Below are 16,129 nucleotides of genomic sequence, written 5' to 3' on the forward strand. Positions count from 1 at the left end.
TAGCAATGAATTCCAAGGATAATTATGTGTAAACCTCTTCAAATTTTATTTTGGTTTAGAAATCTCATGTCTCGGCTTTTCTGAAAAATTCACTTAATTCTCTAATTTCTGTCTGCCTAGACTGAAATTATACTCATGAGCTCTTGTCTTTGGCTGAAACTATGAACTTCAAAATAACACCAACATTAGCAACATCGTAATAAGTGATCTCAGTCTCAAAAGTGTGAAGTCTTATGTTGAAGTTCGAATCTGGGTCAGTTTGGATTCCAACTGAACTGGTTTAGAAGAAGAAATTTAAGGTACTTCTATTAAGTTGTGTGAGGCTTGAAGAAAACTGATTTAAAAGAAGTGAATTCTGAAATTACGCACTCACACTGGGAAATGTCAAAGCATGGAGATCCGATGGAGATGACAGTAGCAATGCATCTCTATTCTCTTTCTGTTTGATTTTATAATTCTTTTTGAGTCCAGAGTGAGCCATTTTCTGAATCTCTCCCCCTTTCTTTCTTTTTTTTTTTTTACTTATTTTTTTTTTTTTAAAATTTGTTCTAATCAGTTTTACATGAAAGCAGGATGCTCTTCAATTCATCAATTCATTATACACAAATGGACCACAGATTTTCTTTTTTTTTTGCATATCAAACATACAAACTTTAATGGTGTGTACAATGAATAAATAAGCTTTTGTATCATCCCAAGTGGGAAATTTTATCAAATGGAGGTAAACAGATAAACAATTACAGCTGAAATCAAATGTCGCTTAACCTTAAGGCTGAGGTGTTGTCTCAGTTGACCTTGGAGGTATACTGCCACTGAAGTCTTTTCCCTACTACCCCTTCCAGAAATGAGACAGTCTTGATCATTTCTGTTATAAAAGAAGCAGAAAAGGTTGACACTATCTACATTAGTTTGGAAATGAGCCAATATCCTAAGTGGACCCTTATACTTTCAAGCTGCTATAGCTTGTGAAAAATTATCTGGGAAGCTTAAAGTATCACAGAGACACTCAGCAACAAGGTAAGAAATAAAATTTTGTATTGTTTCCATGCATTTTTTGTCTGATTTACTCAGAGTAGGTTTTAATTTTTTTCCTCAAAGACATCTTTAGGCAAAATGCTAAATATTTAATTTATATATAATTCATAAGCCATAAAATTCAACAATTCAAAGTATACAGTGGTTTTAGCATATTCACAAGGATGTGTGATCATCACTTTTATTTAATTCTAGAACATCATCATTACTACAAAAAGAAGTCTCATAGTCATTAAGTAGTCACTGCTCATTCCTTACTCCACCCAGTCCCTGGAAACCATTAATCTGATTTCTATTTCAATCCCTATTCTAGATATTTTATATAAAAGAAATCATGTAATATGTGGCCTTTTATGCCTGACTTCTTCCACTTAGGATAATGTTTCTAAGGTTCATTAATTGGACCACAGATTTTCACTTCTCTGGTTATACCGAATCTCTCTCTTTTATAATTAATTAGATTAAAAAGAAAAGCCAGAAACTTCCAGACAGCCTACTGTTGGTTCCACTGGGAACTTCAAGGTGGCACCTGCTGTTTCTGCTGAGGACTCCCTGGCACAGGGCAGGATTCTGGCCTGCGCTGGAGCAGGAGCGTGCCTGTGCAGAGGCAGCCTTGGGTGGGCTTCGGTGTCAGCCTGGACTCTGCCTGGGAGGGGATTCTGCTTGGGAGAGGTGTTGGGGAGTGTCCTGGGGGCAGGAGGTGGTGGTTCACGGGAACCTGCTTTGTGTTCTTGTCCATAAAGAGCAGGCTAGCTGCCACACTTATGGGAACAGTGGCACCGGTGAGGACAGAAATGACATTTATTGTTCATGACACAGCAGAAACTGTGCTCCAGGAGGATTAGCTGATTTCCATCCCCACTAGTAATGCTGTGAGGAAGTAACATCTGTGGGCTGTTTTACAGTCAAGGGGACAGGAACAGGGGCTTAGTGAGGTCTGGTCAGCACACAGTCATCCAGCTCAGAAATGACTGTCAGAACCAGGACGGGTCTGATTTCAAAACCCACATGCCTACAAGCAGAATAAAAACGAGCCAGTGAGAAATGCCAGGCTCATAGCAAAACTTGGAAACAATGGAATGATATAATTATTATTGTTAAAAGTGTGTGTGTGTGTGTGTGTGTGTGTGTGTGTGTTCTGAGATCTGATTTCAAAATTCTCCATTTTAGGATGGAACTTGAGAGCATTATGTTTAGTGAAAGAAACCAGACTCAGAAAGTCAAGGGTCATACACTTTCTCTCCTATGTGGAAGGTACAAGAAAGAAAAAAAGGTGGGGGGAGTTGGAGAATTTCATGAAATTAGAAGGGAGACAGTTAGAAGCAGAAGACAGGATCCAGGGGGAGGGAAAGGACAGGTATCGTGGGATGAAATTGTCCAAATTATGTGGTGTTCACTTACAAACAGCACAGCGAACCCTACTAGTGTGTAAGATCATAATGCATCAATAAAAATTAATCCTAAAAAGGTCTCCCTGACTGAATACTGGAGTTATTTATTTATTTTTTTTTTTTACTGCTATTCTAAAACATCTCAAAGTAGTCACATTCACAGGTCAGTAAGAATCTCCACCTTCCAAACTGGAATGAGTATCCTCACATAAAACGTTCTCTTTTAGATTAAGTGCACGGGGAGAAAAGGGTCACTGCTGAAATGAGATCCTGGGGAAAAGTATTTACCACTCACAGGATCAACAAAGAGTGACATCACTCATGCATAGAGAGCTTTTGCAGGCTAGCAAGAGCCAGCCAAACTCTCAGAAGGCAAAGGACCCAAGGACGTGAAGAGCTGATCTTCAGGGAAAGAAGTTACGAAATGAGCTTAGACTCACAATAAATGAGTGCATGGATAAGCAAGTAAATGAAAACAGCTCATTCAATTGATTGACATATTCATTTTAGAAAATAATTTTGTGGTAGAACATGCCTTGATCCTTGGCCTAATAATGCCCCATCTAGACTTATCCTCACTATGGCAAGAAGGTCACTTATAACCCTTGGAAATACTGAAGACTGGAAATGTCTGTCACGTGTGTGTGTGTGTGTGTGTGTGTAGAATATAATTTAATCGAGAATAAACAAGGTGTAGACTAATATTCATAGCCTGATTCTACTGCATTAATACACATATTTCTATATTTTTAAACACAAGTGAGTATACAGATCGATGGGTAGAGAAAGGAGGCTGCATAACTAAGGGAGATCTGTTAAACTCTTACACTAGATTGTTTTGTGATTAAAGTACATTTTGGTTTGGGTGGTGTTGGTATTGCTTAGATGAAATTATTTCTAAAGAAGGGGAAAATCGTCAGTCTCAATGATTCATGGTGCATGTAAAGTTAACAAAAAAGCTTGGATTTCTATGAAATAGTTTATAAACTGGTATAAAGATTGAAAATATGAGGCAGCCTCTTTAAACACTTTTTTATGATTGCAAAAAGTATAAGTATAAAAATTTTTAATGTATAGACAAACAATAAATAAAAACCATTCCAAACTCTCACAGTCCCCACCATGAGGTAGAACAATATTACTGCACCACACCATGGTCCTTGCAGACTGTTTATTTCCTGCTTATTTATAAACAATGTGGAGTTTTGGATACCATTGCAAAAGCAATGGCATTGTGACTCAAATACCAGTGGTAATTTTCTACAAGTTTTCCCTATGGCTGTGTATATGCCTTCTTAAAAGTAGTTCTAATATGTGTTCACACTAAAACTTGTACACCCATCATCACAGCCACATTATTCATAAGAGCCGAAAGGTGAAAACAACCCCAAAGTAATCAACCGATAAGTAACAAAATATACCCATATGGTGAAATATTATTTGGCAAAACAAAAAGAATGAAGTACTGACACATGCTACAAGGTAGGTATGTGAACATCATGCTAAGTGAAAGAAGCCCGTGATGAAAGTGTCCTGAACTGTCTGTTGAATCTCTAGAGTGGATTTGTGGTTGCTTGGGCTGTGGAGGGTGAATAGGTAGTGGAGTGACTTCTCATGGGTGCCAAGTGTCTTTTTGGATGGATGAAAATGTTGCAATATTAGGTTATGAAGGTTATCACATATCTCAGAGCCAACGAATTGTACCCTTTTTTTTTTTAAGAATTTTAATATTTATTTTTTAGTTCTCGGCGGACACAACATCTTTGTATGTGGTGCTGAGGATTGAACCCGGGCCGCACGCATGCCAGGCGAGCGCGCTACCGCTTGAGCCACATCCCCAGCCCCAGAATTGTACCCTTTAACAGATCAACATTCATAGTGTGCAAGTTGTATCTCAATAAAGCCTTTTGAAAAGTCTCATGGGAGTACTTCATTATATTGATAGAAGCTTGTACAAGACAAGAGTTCTGGACAGTTGCCTTCTGGTAGGGGGCTCCCAGTCTCCCTATGTCCCTGTGCCCCCCCCACATGCAAATCCAGGAACAAACATGGCTGATTGTGGTTCTTTATATATATACATATTTCCCCCTTCCAATGGGTTTTGAATCTATTTGTTTACTACTTTTCTTGAACCAGAATCCCATATATGAAAATAAAATCAAAGTAGCAGTACCCACCTTCAATAATATGCTTCCTTGACAACCCCCTTTCTGTTTCAGCTCTGCAACAGAAGAGAAGCAAATGTCTATAAGCAGGGGTGTGCTTTAAAAATTTTTTTTTTGTTTCAAATTGCAGAAAAATAATCATTCTTACTAAATCTGAATTGCTAATTTTACACCCTGTTCTTGGCCAATTCTGTACCACTAGTTGCTGAGGAGGGAAGGCTGGGGAGCAGCACACTGTGCACACCTCTTTTGGCAGGGGGGTACGGGGGAGTGAACTCAAGGGCACTTGACCACTGAGCCACATCCCCAGCCCTATTTTGTATTTTGTTTAGAGACAGGGTCTCACTGAGTTGCTTAGCACCTGGCATTTGCTGAGGCTGGCTTTGAATTCACAATCCTCCTGTTTCAGCCGCCCAAGCTGCTGGGATTCCAGGTGTGCGCCACTGTGCCTGGCCAGACCTCCTCCTCAGAGGCCTCAGGATATGAATTGACCATGGCTGTGACCACACCATTGATACCCCTCAGCTCTGGGCTCAAGCTAACAGCTCAGGCACGTGACCCTCTCCATATGTGGTTTGACACATAGTTCCCAATCCGTCTAAAGAAGACAAAAATTTTGACACATATTTGTGAGTCGACTCTAAGATGGCCATGATACCATTCACTTTTCCAAGAAAGGAAACAAATTGAAAAGGAAAGCAAATATGAATTCCAAAAAAATTCAACGACCATTCTTTTTAAAAATGTGATGAACCAACTTTCCTTAAATTAGTATCGTAAGAAGGGAAACATTTGTGGATAAGGACTTTGGCCCTCCTGGACAGTTCCTGAGCTGTTTCTGGAAAATTAGAAGGAAATGGGGCTGTTGAAGTGTGGAGTATTGGTGAGCTGTTTTTTCTACGTCCACACTTTGGGCAGCCTCTTTTCCCGCGTGGTGGTTGCCCATTCATCTTTGTGAATACACCCGTCTACTGTATCTGTTACAAACAGAGGCCGTTGTATGTGGGACTTCATTATATAGTGGTTCATGAGAGTGTCCCAATTCCTGTTTGTTTCTATATGATGGCAAGGTTTTCATATCATGGCAAAAGTACCAGGCAGTAGAACCATGAGCCAAAGCACAGACAGTGGGCGCCCCTGTTCTCAGGGTGCCAGATTGCCTTGTTTTATACCAGACAATAGGATTATAAGTCTAAACCACCTTTCTGTCTTCAGGTAGTCATCAACAGGCTCAAGAACAACAAACTATAAGTGTGTGTGTGTGTGTGTGTGTGTGCACAGAGACATTCTGAATAGAAGGTTCCCCCCAAATAACTGGCTTTTGCTTCCTATTAAAGAAAAACAGACTGTTCCCAATCAATTACAGATGGTAAAACAAAGGTTTTGTTTGTTTCTGTCTCTTGTTAAGACTCCAGCCTTTCGGATTTCCCTGAGAAGCACTGCCGACTGTGCCCTGAAGTGTGGAAGAGCTTGTGTTCTGTACGTGTGGGTCAGAGGGGCCAGCCTTCCGGCTCCAAGAGCAAGCTGGCCATCAGCATCAGTCCGTCCTGCAGAAGCTGTTCTGCATCCTACAGTGGAGAGGGGACTTCTCTCCCATTCGCCTGGCAGTGTGTGACCCCGGCACGGCTTCCCAGGGTTCTCCAGGGACGTGGTCCTTTTGATCAGTACTTTCAGAGCACTCTGAAGAGATGATCAGACACTTGCCTGTGAAGCCAGACAAGGTATTTTTATCTTCACATTCCACAGAAGTCTCCGAGTTTGGGCAGATTTGAGTCGCTTTTATTCTGTAACGCTTTGTGTTTATTTTCTTTTCTTGAAATTTGGACTCTATTTTGGAAATGGTCCTAAGTATGACACTGAGATTAGGAAAATCTGCACGAATCACTTGGTAACAAGTGGCCACCGGCTTTGTACTAGATTTCTTTGGGACTCTCTTGCTAGAATTGCCTCCTAAGTGAATTGATTTTTCCTTAGTCTGAGAGGGGGAAAAAAGCCTTGTCTCTAAGCCAATCAAATTTGGTGAAAGTTAGATGTAAAATAGTTACCTAAAAGAATAAAGGCGTGAACTCTCCAGTAGGGAAAATAAAATAAGTAGTTGACTTACTTTCCACCCCAGTAGAGTTTGGTCGTGATGACCAGGCTGGACCTCCTGCACAGCAAACAGACACAGAGAAACCTTAAACACGCTGTGGGCATGTTGTTATCATCGTACCAGAAAGAAGTTGTTATTGTGCCTCACAAAACATTGCTAAGGAGTTAAATTAGCTAATTCATACCAATGAAATGTAAGGAGAAAGTCGGGCCCCAGAGGACAGGGATGGAGTAGGAGGAGGGCAGTGGCAGTTCAGGTGCCTGGAGGTCAGCTGGAGGGCCAGCCGCCAGAGCGGGAAGGGAAGCGAGTGGACTTCTGGGTGATTGGCCTTAGAACATGAATGAGCAGACACTCATGGGCATCTGGCACAGTGCTATTGCCCGTGAACTTGCCCAGGAGGAAGTCCACCCTGTACTGAGGACCATGGGCCCAAGACTCCCAGGTGTTATCCTCCCAACCATCATGCACAGGCTGCAGCAGACCATACAGCAATATGAGTGACAAGGTCAAGTCCAACAGTCAATACTTTCTTTGAGTGTTTTATTCAATGGAAATGCTATTTTAGGAAAACAGTCCTAAAATCATTTACTCAAGGCTCTGCCACTTAACCTCCAAGGGAAGGAAATACAGACATCTTGTCAGCTCCTTGGTTACCTCCTCCACGGCACACCTGAGGGTGACAAAGACTCCGAGGTCTGAGCACTGCCCCCACAGAATGAAGAGTGGGGGCAGATCTCAGTGTCATCCACACTCTCTGGCTGTGTGATCTGTTTGAGCTGCTCTGGGGCAAAAATCATTTGAGATTTGAAGGTTAAGACCAAACTTTAGAAGTATTTGAAGTCAAGCGCTTATAATCCCGTGGGCTGTAGGGTGGACCCTCAAGGCTCTCAGGATAACAGCCTGGCATGGTTAATGACAACCACTGGGGAAAGACAGTGACAGTTCTGACAACTCACTTGCAACAAGAAAAATCTGTTGAACATGTCAGCAACCCCATCTCACTGAAGTTGAATCCCTAAAAAAAATTCTGTAAGTCACAGTAACGGAAGCTCTACAAACACATGCTCCTGGAGATGACACAGCCCAGAGGGCCTACGTAGATTCCAGGCTAATGTACCAGCCCCGGTGTATACCCTAATAGCAACCTGCCACAGGGGAAAGGGTCTCCTCCAGCAAGCCCTTTCCACCTTCCAACAAGGCTGCATGGGGTATGATAAAAAATGAACCAGACCTTTCAGTTTCTCAGAGCAGTGGGGCCTGCCAAAGCTTCGGGTTCTATCACAACAGCAACGTAGACTTACCTGCCTACGGTGAGGCTTTGGCCTCTATGCGTGTGCACACTAACATGATGCTCAACAACCAGAGAAGACTGCAGCAGCCCGCCAAATCATCTCTGACTCTTGTGGAAGCTATGAGAGCAGCTCTTGAGAGTGGGTGCAGAATGAGAATGAGCTGGTGAGGCAACGCAGCCTGCAAAAGGCTTCTGCCCACCTTCTCTCACTTTGTCAGCACGACAGGTCATCCACAGTAACGCTGCCCATTTTATAGGTGGGGAAATTGAGAATCAGAGAAGTGAAGCAACTTGCCCTGGATCACACAGCCAGCAAGCAGCAGCTCAGGGGTGAGAGGCCAGGTGTCCCTGGTGAAGCTGCTTTACAGGGTCAGTGCTGAGATGACAGGCTCATCTTTTCCCAGTCTCGGGAGGGCAACCATGAACTGAATCAAGCTTTTTGCAACGTGGTAGGAGCTCCTGGTTTTGTTTGCAAGGCTGAAGGGAAGCTTATGAAATATGCATGTGAGTCTGGTTTTCAAAGGGTGCATGTAAGAGGTTCTGCAGCCCTGGAGAGGGGTGGCTCAGGGTGCCCAGGGGGAGGAGTGGAGCACGTGGGAGGTGCCCCCTCTTCGTCCTCAGGTGTACTCTGGAGCTTCACTGCACTACTGGTGGGCTTGGCGCCAAGGTTTTTTTTTTTTTTTTTGTATCAGGGACTGAACCCAGGGACACCTAACCCCTGAGCCACATCTCCAGCCTTTTTATTCTGAGTCAGAGTCTCACTAAGTTGCTTAGGCTTCAAACTCCCAAGCGGCTGGGATTACAGGTGTGCGCCACCACGCTCAGTGCTCTAAGGGTTTTGTTATAGGTGCAGTTTTTATGTCCCCTCCAAAAACAAACATGTTAAATTCCTAACCACCAGCACCTCGGAGTGGGTGAGCTTATTTGGAAACAGGGTCATTGTAAATGTAATTAATTGGGTTGAGGTAAGGTCATATTGGAGTGGGGTGGACCTCAGAGCTGATGTGACTGCTGTCCTTAGAGGAAGACAGACACAGGAAGGAGCTGTGTGGTGAGGAGGCCGAGGCTAAAGTGCTGCCTACAAGCCAAGGATCCCCCCCCCCCCCCAGGAGCTGGGAAGGAGGAGAAGGGTTTCACCTAAATTTCAGGGGGAGCATCTTGATTTTGGAATTCCAGCCTCCAGAATTGGGCAAAAGTTAATTTCTGTTGTGTTAGCCACACAATTCATGGGGCTTTGTTGCAGCAGCAGCGCTAGGGAACAGCTGCAGGCCCTGTCAGGCAGGGATGGAGCCACGTCACTCTGAGGGGGACAAGATAATACTGGAGCCCAGGTGAAGGACTGGGGTGTGAGGGGAAGAACAGTTCTCTCTTACCACCCTCACAGTCCCCTGGGGTGGCAGAGAGGAGAAGGGAGAGTGAAAAAAGGCCATGGCTTTCTTGTTCAGGTCTCCACAGGCGCCTGGCTTCCACATCAATAAGGCTCTCTCTGCCTGCCAGACGTTTACCTCGGAGTGCAGTGTACACCGCCCTAAGAACTCAGGTGATCTCCGCTGTGGCCTCTCCTCCCAGAGTGGGTTTAACCCATGCATGCAGAGGCACGACAAAGCCAGGGCTGAGCTGCGGGTGTTGGGTGTCTATGTTTCCTGGACTCCCTTAGAAGCACCTGTGTGAGTACCGAGCTGCGTACTTTTCTTCGCTGGCCCTAGGACATTCTCATTTACTTGGTCGCCACTGGACCTTCTTCCAGAGCAGAGCAGGACCCCTGACTTGCCCAGCAGTCTTTGCTGGTTCTGTGCTCATGTTGGGCAAGAAGTGGCTGCTGAGACACCATGGAGAAGTGGAGGGGGTTGTCCCCTCCCCCGAAGACGCCATGGCTCCAGAGGTGGCGGGATGGGACGGGTATGCACAGTGCTTTGTGCTTCTTGGAGGGGTAGCAGAAGAAGCAGTTTCCTGGATACCCTGGAGCTGATGGGGTTCCCGGGCACAGGGAAGCTGCTGGCTGATGGGTTCAGGTAAGAGGCTTGGGGACTGACCCCAAGGGCTTCTTGTTTCATTCCTTCCCTGGAGCTGCAGTCGCTACTAAAATGACCTGTGAACACGAATCTGAGTGTGCACACAGTCAGCTGCCTGCAGCTAGCCTCCTTCACCAGACCACAAATGGCAAAGGCACGAACTTGTCACTTTCTTTCAGGCACCAATGTCTCTTAAGCAGCCCTCTTTCCCTGCCAACCCCAGTAATTCATGGTGATCAATAACTATTCCATCATTTTTGAGGCACAAGTAATGAACTTGTTGGCTTTTATTTTCAAGCCACTGTAAATCATTTCTTTACTGAGGGTTGATTTGTTTTATTTGACAGCCTTTTGATCAGGTGGCATATGATTTTATTTTCCCTTCTGTGGCACAAAAATAATAGGTATTTTAAAAGGCAAACAAACAGTTACGGAAAACACAGTACCTCCAGCCTTTCTTCTTGATGATGCTGCCCAGGATGACCTCAGCCCTGGAGGGAAACAGATGATGTCTTAGGGCTCAGGATCCTGGAGGAACAAGCACCAACCCAACACCAGAGCCACCCAGTGCCTCCATGTCCCCCAGATAGTAGCTGCTCTTGGCTGGAAGCGCAGCTCCACTGTTTCTGCCTGCACCTGCAGAATCCTGCTCCAGAGCATTCCAGAGGCACCTGCCAAATCAGCCCGGTGCTAAAGAACACTGGAGCCACTTGGCAGTTAGGCGTTTTTTCAGCCAGAGAGCATGCATAAATGTCCTGCTTGGCAATGTCCAGGGGGAGGCAGGGCTTTCCCCTAACTGCTGTAGAACATCAGTTGTGGCCAGGAGGACATGGACACCTCATTTTAGATGGCCTAGACAGGCAATGCTGGCTCCCTGGTGGCTTTGGAGGATAAAGCAAACCCTCATATGAGCTTAGCTGTCCCCAAGGCCAGGCTGCAGGTGCAGTGGCTCACATGAGAGTGTCCTGGGTCCCAGGCAAACTGTCTTGTGAGCAACATATAAGGAGACATGACAAGTATCTGTTCTGTCCCCAAGGCTGGGCTGTGGAGAGGTGCCCTGGAGACACCACACTGCCCTCCCTTCTCGCTGACCTGGGACCAAGACCAAGGTAATGAAAATTTGCTTCCCTGCTCTTCCCAATAAGACCCCCTGTGCAGGATGTTGTGAAGCCAGGTGGGTGGGGTTAGCATGGGCCCCTCAGCAGGCTACAGAGGGAGCCATGCAAGCTACCTGCCTTGGCTGCAAGCTCAGTTCTGTAGTGGACACAGCCTGCACTGAATTGTGCTGCAGGTCAGCTAAGGATCCCTGACCGTCATCCCTGTCTCTTCATTTCTCCTGTCTGCCTTCCCCACCTGCTGTGGCAGCCTGACAAGACGCAGCATAGCACGACCCTCTCTGAGCTCCACACTGAGAGTCAATCAGTATGAATCAGAATGACCATCCCTCACAGCAGGGGGCAGGCGGGACCCTCTCCTGCCCAAGAAGAAAACACTGGGAAGGGGATGCAGGAGGGAGTATGGCCTTACCACTTTGTTCTCTCCTTGGTTTCAACAGAAAACAGCAGGGATGTGGGCTCTGAATCTCCCTGAGGGTCCTTGAACATAGACCTGTCCTTGGACAGGAGGTGACCAAGCAGGGAAAGTGCTCAGAGCTGTGATCGTAGCCTGACTCAGGAGCCCCGCAGGTGGCCTAACCCTCCCCAGGGCAGGGAATGAGGCTGCAGGAGACCACGCCCCCGAGTCCTCTCAGGATGACAGAGCTGCTCACACTGAGGATTTCCTTTCTTTGGCTGTGGGAGCCGAACATGGTGTCCACTCCAGGAGGCCCAGGCCCCAGGTCTGTTCTGACATGTGCTGGTTACGCTGGAACCTGGAGGCCTGGCCTGTGGGCACGCCACCCATCTGTTCCAACTTCTCAAGCCCTGCCCCAGAGCCCCAGGGAACCCCACTAGTCTGGCTGCTTAAAAGAAGAGGCTCTCTGTAGCCTTGTCTGCAGCTCTGAGAAGCCTCTTGCACAAGGCGTTGGTTTCTTGGCATCTTTGGGGAGTCTGGCTTTGAAGTCTGACTTGCCTGGTGTGCCAGTGTAGCCCAGGCCTGCAAACAGGAAGGGCATCCCTGCTGCCAGGCAGGCAGGGTGTCCCAGCTTCCCTGGGGACTTCCGAATCAGGAGACGTGGCGTCGAGGCCAGCTTTGGAAACAGCCTTCGGACTTGGCTTTTTCACTTCCTGGCTCAACTATTCTACTACCATCCCCTGATCTCCACCACCACCACTCAGGTGCCCAGCCGCCTCTGCCCCTTTGTAGACCACAGCAGGTGCTGACTGTCCACCTTCCATCAGGTCAGTTTTCCACACAGGGATGGTTTGGGTGGGCAAGAGGTCCAGGGGTGGTCAACTTCCCAACCCCAGTGTAGAGAGCAGCGCCCTCCTCACCAGCACCTAGAAAAGGCCTGGGCAGGCTCTCTGGGTGCCACGGATGCCCTTGAGGGACACAGACAGGTACCAACTTACTTTCCAGCTGCATAGACCTCGGCCGTATCGAAGAGATTAACGCCACTCTCGTACGCGATGGTCATCAGCCGTTCAGCGACCTGCAAGGGGACACAGAGGCCAGTGAGGAGCGCCCAGCGTTTTCCAAACCTGAGAAGCAGCTTGAGATCCTTCACTAGGAGCACCCTGGCGTCTCACCCACCACCTGTCATTCTCAGTTGGAAAGAGAATAAAAGCAGCCCCGGGCATGGGCGACATGAGGGACGGCCCTCAGAGGTGGAGTGGGCAGTGTCCTCAAGCGGGCTGGGAGCCCAGCCAGGTGGGTACATCTGTGCTTCCCCCTCTGCTGGGCAGACCTGGTACCACAACATCTCTGTGGTCTGATCTCTGACAAAGAGGGTCACGTGCACCACTGTCCACTCCAGTCCTCAACTGCTCTCTCGGAGCCCATAGCTTTTGGCAGCTGATGCCTCCTGATCTGAAATCTTGTGACTTTCTCCCTGGAGGCTCAGTGGAATTGACTGATGAACCAAAGGTCCGACAGGGGCATGACTAATCAAACTCCCACACCCAAGTTCAGCCAAGCCCCAGGCAGCCTACGAAGCCTGCTGAGTGGACACGGAGAGAAGGAGCCATGTCTGACTTGGGGTCAGCTCCCCACTGCCTAGCCTGCAGGACATGTGGAGCTCCTGCATCCTCTGTGCCACTGACCACAGTGGCAAGGGCACAGGGGAGCAGAGGGACAGCTAGACACAGCTCAGGGACAGCTGCAGAAGTGAGGTGGCACCCCACAGTCGAGAGGGGACACGCTTTCATTTTGCCGATTGATTGACGTGTCAGTCTTTGGAGGAATTTCGCACCTAGGGATGATTACAACTGATTTTTCCATTTCGGCTTTGGATGGTGGGCTCCAGTTGCTTTATCAGAATTTCCAAGATAAACTGTTTTTCTGCTGTTTTGAAAATTGGCCTACAGGCAGATTGTTATGCTAGCAAAGTGGAATCCACACAGATCCTTCAGCACAACAGCAACAAATGTGCTACTACTGATTGTAACTTGTCACTGTACTTAAAATGACTGGAGGTTAGAAGTTAACAACTACGGTTTTTCCCATTATGACTGCCCTATGTTTTAGAAATTACCGCGCTTGCTGTCTGTTTACCCTTGTACTGTATCACCTGATGTACTGGTGGATTCTTGGGAAATGCACGACTTATCTAAAGAGGAATTTTAAGATAAGAAAGAGAATTCTTGGCTTAGTGATGTGGAGGGACGTCCCAGCCACAGCATCTGAAGATCTCAGCCCTGGGCTCAGCCCTGCACGCCCTGGCCTGGGGAGCTGGGGCCCTGACAGCAGACAGCAGGCCCTGTGAAGGGGACAGCAGAGACTGGAGACAGCCAATTGCTCACTTCAGACCTCCCTCCCTGCTCGCTGCCACCCTGGGACCTGCAGCAGACTCTGCCATGTGTCCTCAGGCCCTCCTTCAGGAAAGACGGGATCATTCCCTGACGCTGGAGCACTTCAATGGTCAGCCTTCTCTTAAAATTGTACTAGGTGTGAGCCACCTTGCCCAAGGTCAGGCCTGTTTCCAGTCAGCCTCCGTCCACTTGCCTGTTGGTACAGGGACAAAAAGGCCCAGTCCTCTCGCCCCAGCCTGGGACAACTCTGTTGACTGGCTCAGCTCGTGGGGTTGGCTAGCCACTGTCGATCCATCCCCTCTGTGCTTCCCCCATCCTGCTTCCTCCCCTGCCCTGAGTGGGTCCCCAGAACATTTAGGCAGCTGTCCTGCAGGTCATTGCTAACTTAGAGCCCACTTCCTAGGGACTCCATGATTCAAGCCCTCCATGGAGATCTGAGCCCAGTACTGGGAGCTGGCAGTCAGATAAGAACGTGCAGCTGAGACTCCCCAGATCTGTTAAATTACACTAGTGACTTTGGGAGCTGTGGGGAGAGGTCCCTGTTCCCAAAGCTCCTCCTTAGGAACAACATGGATATAAAACTGCCTCTGCAAAGGGCTTCTCTTGCCCAGGTGGCTGCCTAAGCACTTTGAGACACCTCTCATTAATCCTAACCAGATCCTGCTGAGAATGGGGCATCTAGTGACAGCTGTTGGTAAATGTAAAAGTTAGTAACTCAAGTTAGTCAATGCAGAGTAGGACCTGGTCCCACTGAGTGTATCCACTCAGATATACTATCTCTGATTCTTTGATGGCCCTGCAGGTGTACATAGGCTATCCCCACACCTCAGTGTTCTTGTGGATATATACTATCCCGACTCCTCAGTGATCCTGCAGGTATATCTATCTTGACTCCTTGCTGGTATTGCAAGTATATACTATCCTGACTCGTTGGTATTGTTCAGGTATATACTATCCCGACTCCTCAGTGGTCCTGCAGGTATATACTATCCTGACTCCTCAATGTTGTTGCAGGTAGGTAAGGAAGGACCAGAAACACACTAAGGTGTTGAACTCAGGAGGAATTTTTGCCACTCAATGCCTGTATACCTCATGCCCCGAAGCCAATGACAATAACATCGCCTTGGTAAGCACTGTTCTGAATGTGTAAATGATGAGCTAAAGGAACTTTACAGTAAATACAATTCCTATAGCTGCCCTTGGCTGAGTGCCATTCCCTACCAGTCAGAGGTTAAGCAAGCGTCTGATGGGCATGATGTGCTAGTCCTTTCCTTGGACTTCCAGCATCACTGTCCCATTCTCTGTAGAGTGGATAGAGAGGTTGGTTATCTTGCCCACACCAAGGTGACCAATTGCCTGGTTTGCTCAGGACTTAGAGCCTTTCTGTGATGTGATCTTTCAGTGCTAAAACTGAGAAACGTGTGCAGACTGGGGCCAATGGGTAACCCTAGTTGAAACAGGAAAGGAATAAATCAATAAAACAAACACACGCAACGACAGCAGTGAAGTCTTTTCATAAACTAATATTAATTCTAAACTGTCTCACTTTCTGTTGAGCCTGCATGTTTAATAGATTGACAATCTCAAGGACTATTAATAGGCCGAATGTACACACAAGAAGCAAGATGAAATTGAGTCTTCACCATTTCCTGGGCTCTGAGCATCAACCCTGTAAAATGTCGGGGTCCCAGGAGCAGCCTTCCCATTGCACGGCCCTCTGCATTTTCCTTTCATCAGCATAGTAGATGCGAAAATTAACTTACCTCATCTGAAATCTGACCTCCAAATGTCACCCATGTTCCTAGAAAAGATTAAATATTGGCACATTATTCCTAAACATTTCTAATAGTGTACATGAGAGGAAATCCCATGGCGGGGCTATCTCGGGGAGGAGTTGCACGGGGAGTTCTCAGGGTGCCGGGGTGAGGGTGCACGCAGGTGCATGTGGACTGCTGTCTGGTCTCTCCTCTCACTGGGTGTCAGAGGGACCTGCAAGCCCCAGGGGAGGGGGTCCTTTTCTTCACCCCAGGTGCTCATGGCAGCCCTGTCCTCAATGACGTTTCCTCTTTTGCTCCAGGTTCATGACTGCCACTGTACAAGAACCCTGCTGTCACGCCCACCCTGGCCACACACCCATTCTTGCTTTTGCTTGGCTCAACGCCACCTGAGGGTGAAGGTGAGACCTTGGATTACGCGTCTGCCCTGCTTTACCTCCAATGCGGGGCTCTGTCTTCC

General features: G+C 47.1%; 1 protein-coding gene across 5 annotated transcripts in view; it reads right to left on the reverse strand.

Annotated features, from left to right (window-relative positions):
- The window catches only part of Kcnab1 (potassium voltage-gated channel subfamily A regulatory beta subunit 1), a 326,666-nt gene that overhangs the window by 57,845 nt on the left and 252,692 nt on the right, over nucleotides 1–16,129 (reverse strand). For all 5 annotated transcript variants that reach the window (XM_026392905.2, XM_026392903.2, XM_026392907.2 and 2 more), the window contains exons 3-7: nucleotides 15,658–15,695; nucleotides 12,497–12,576; nucleotides 10,433–10,477; nucleotides 6,696–6,740; nucleotides 4,604–4,647 (exon numbers count right to left, since the gene is read on the reverse strand). In XM_026392905.2, the coding sequence (XP_026248690.1) occupies nucleotides 4,604–4,647; nucleotides 6,696–6,740; nucleotides 10,433–10,477; nucleotides 12,497–12,576; nucleotides 15,658–15,695 (252 nt within the window). The remainder of the gene's footprint in view (nucleotides 1–4,603; nucleotides 4,648–6,695; nucleotides 6,741–10,432; nucleotides 10,478–12,496; nucleotides 12,577–15,657; nucleotides 15,696–16,129) is intronic.

The sequence above is a fragment of the Urocitellus parryii genome, chromosome 2 (genome assembly GCF_045843805.1).
Source record: "Urocitellus parryii isolate mUroPar1 chromosome 2, mUroPar1.hap1, whole genome shotgun sequence".
Taxonomy (NCBI): Eukaryota; Metazoa; Chordata; class Mammalia; order Rodentia; family Sciuridae; genus Urocitellus; species Urocitellus parryii.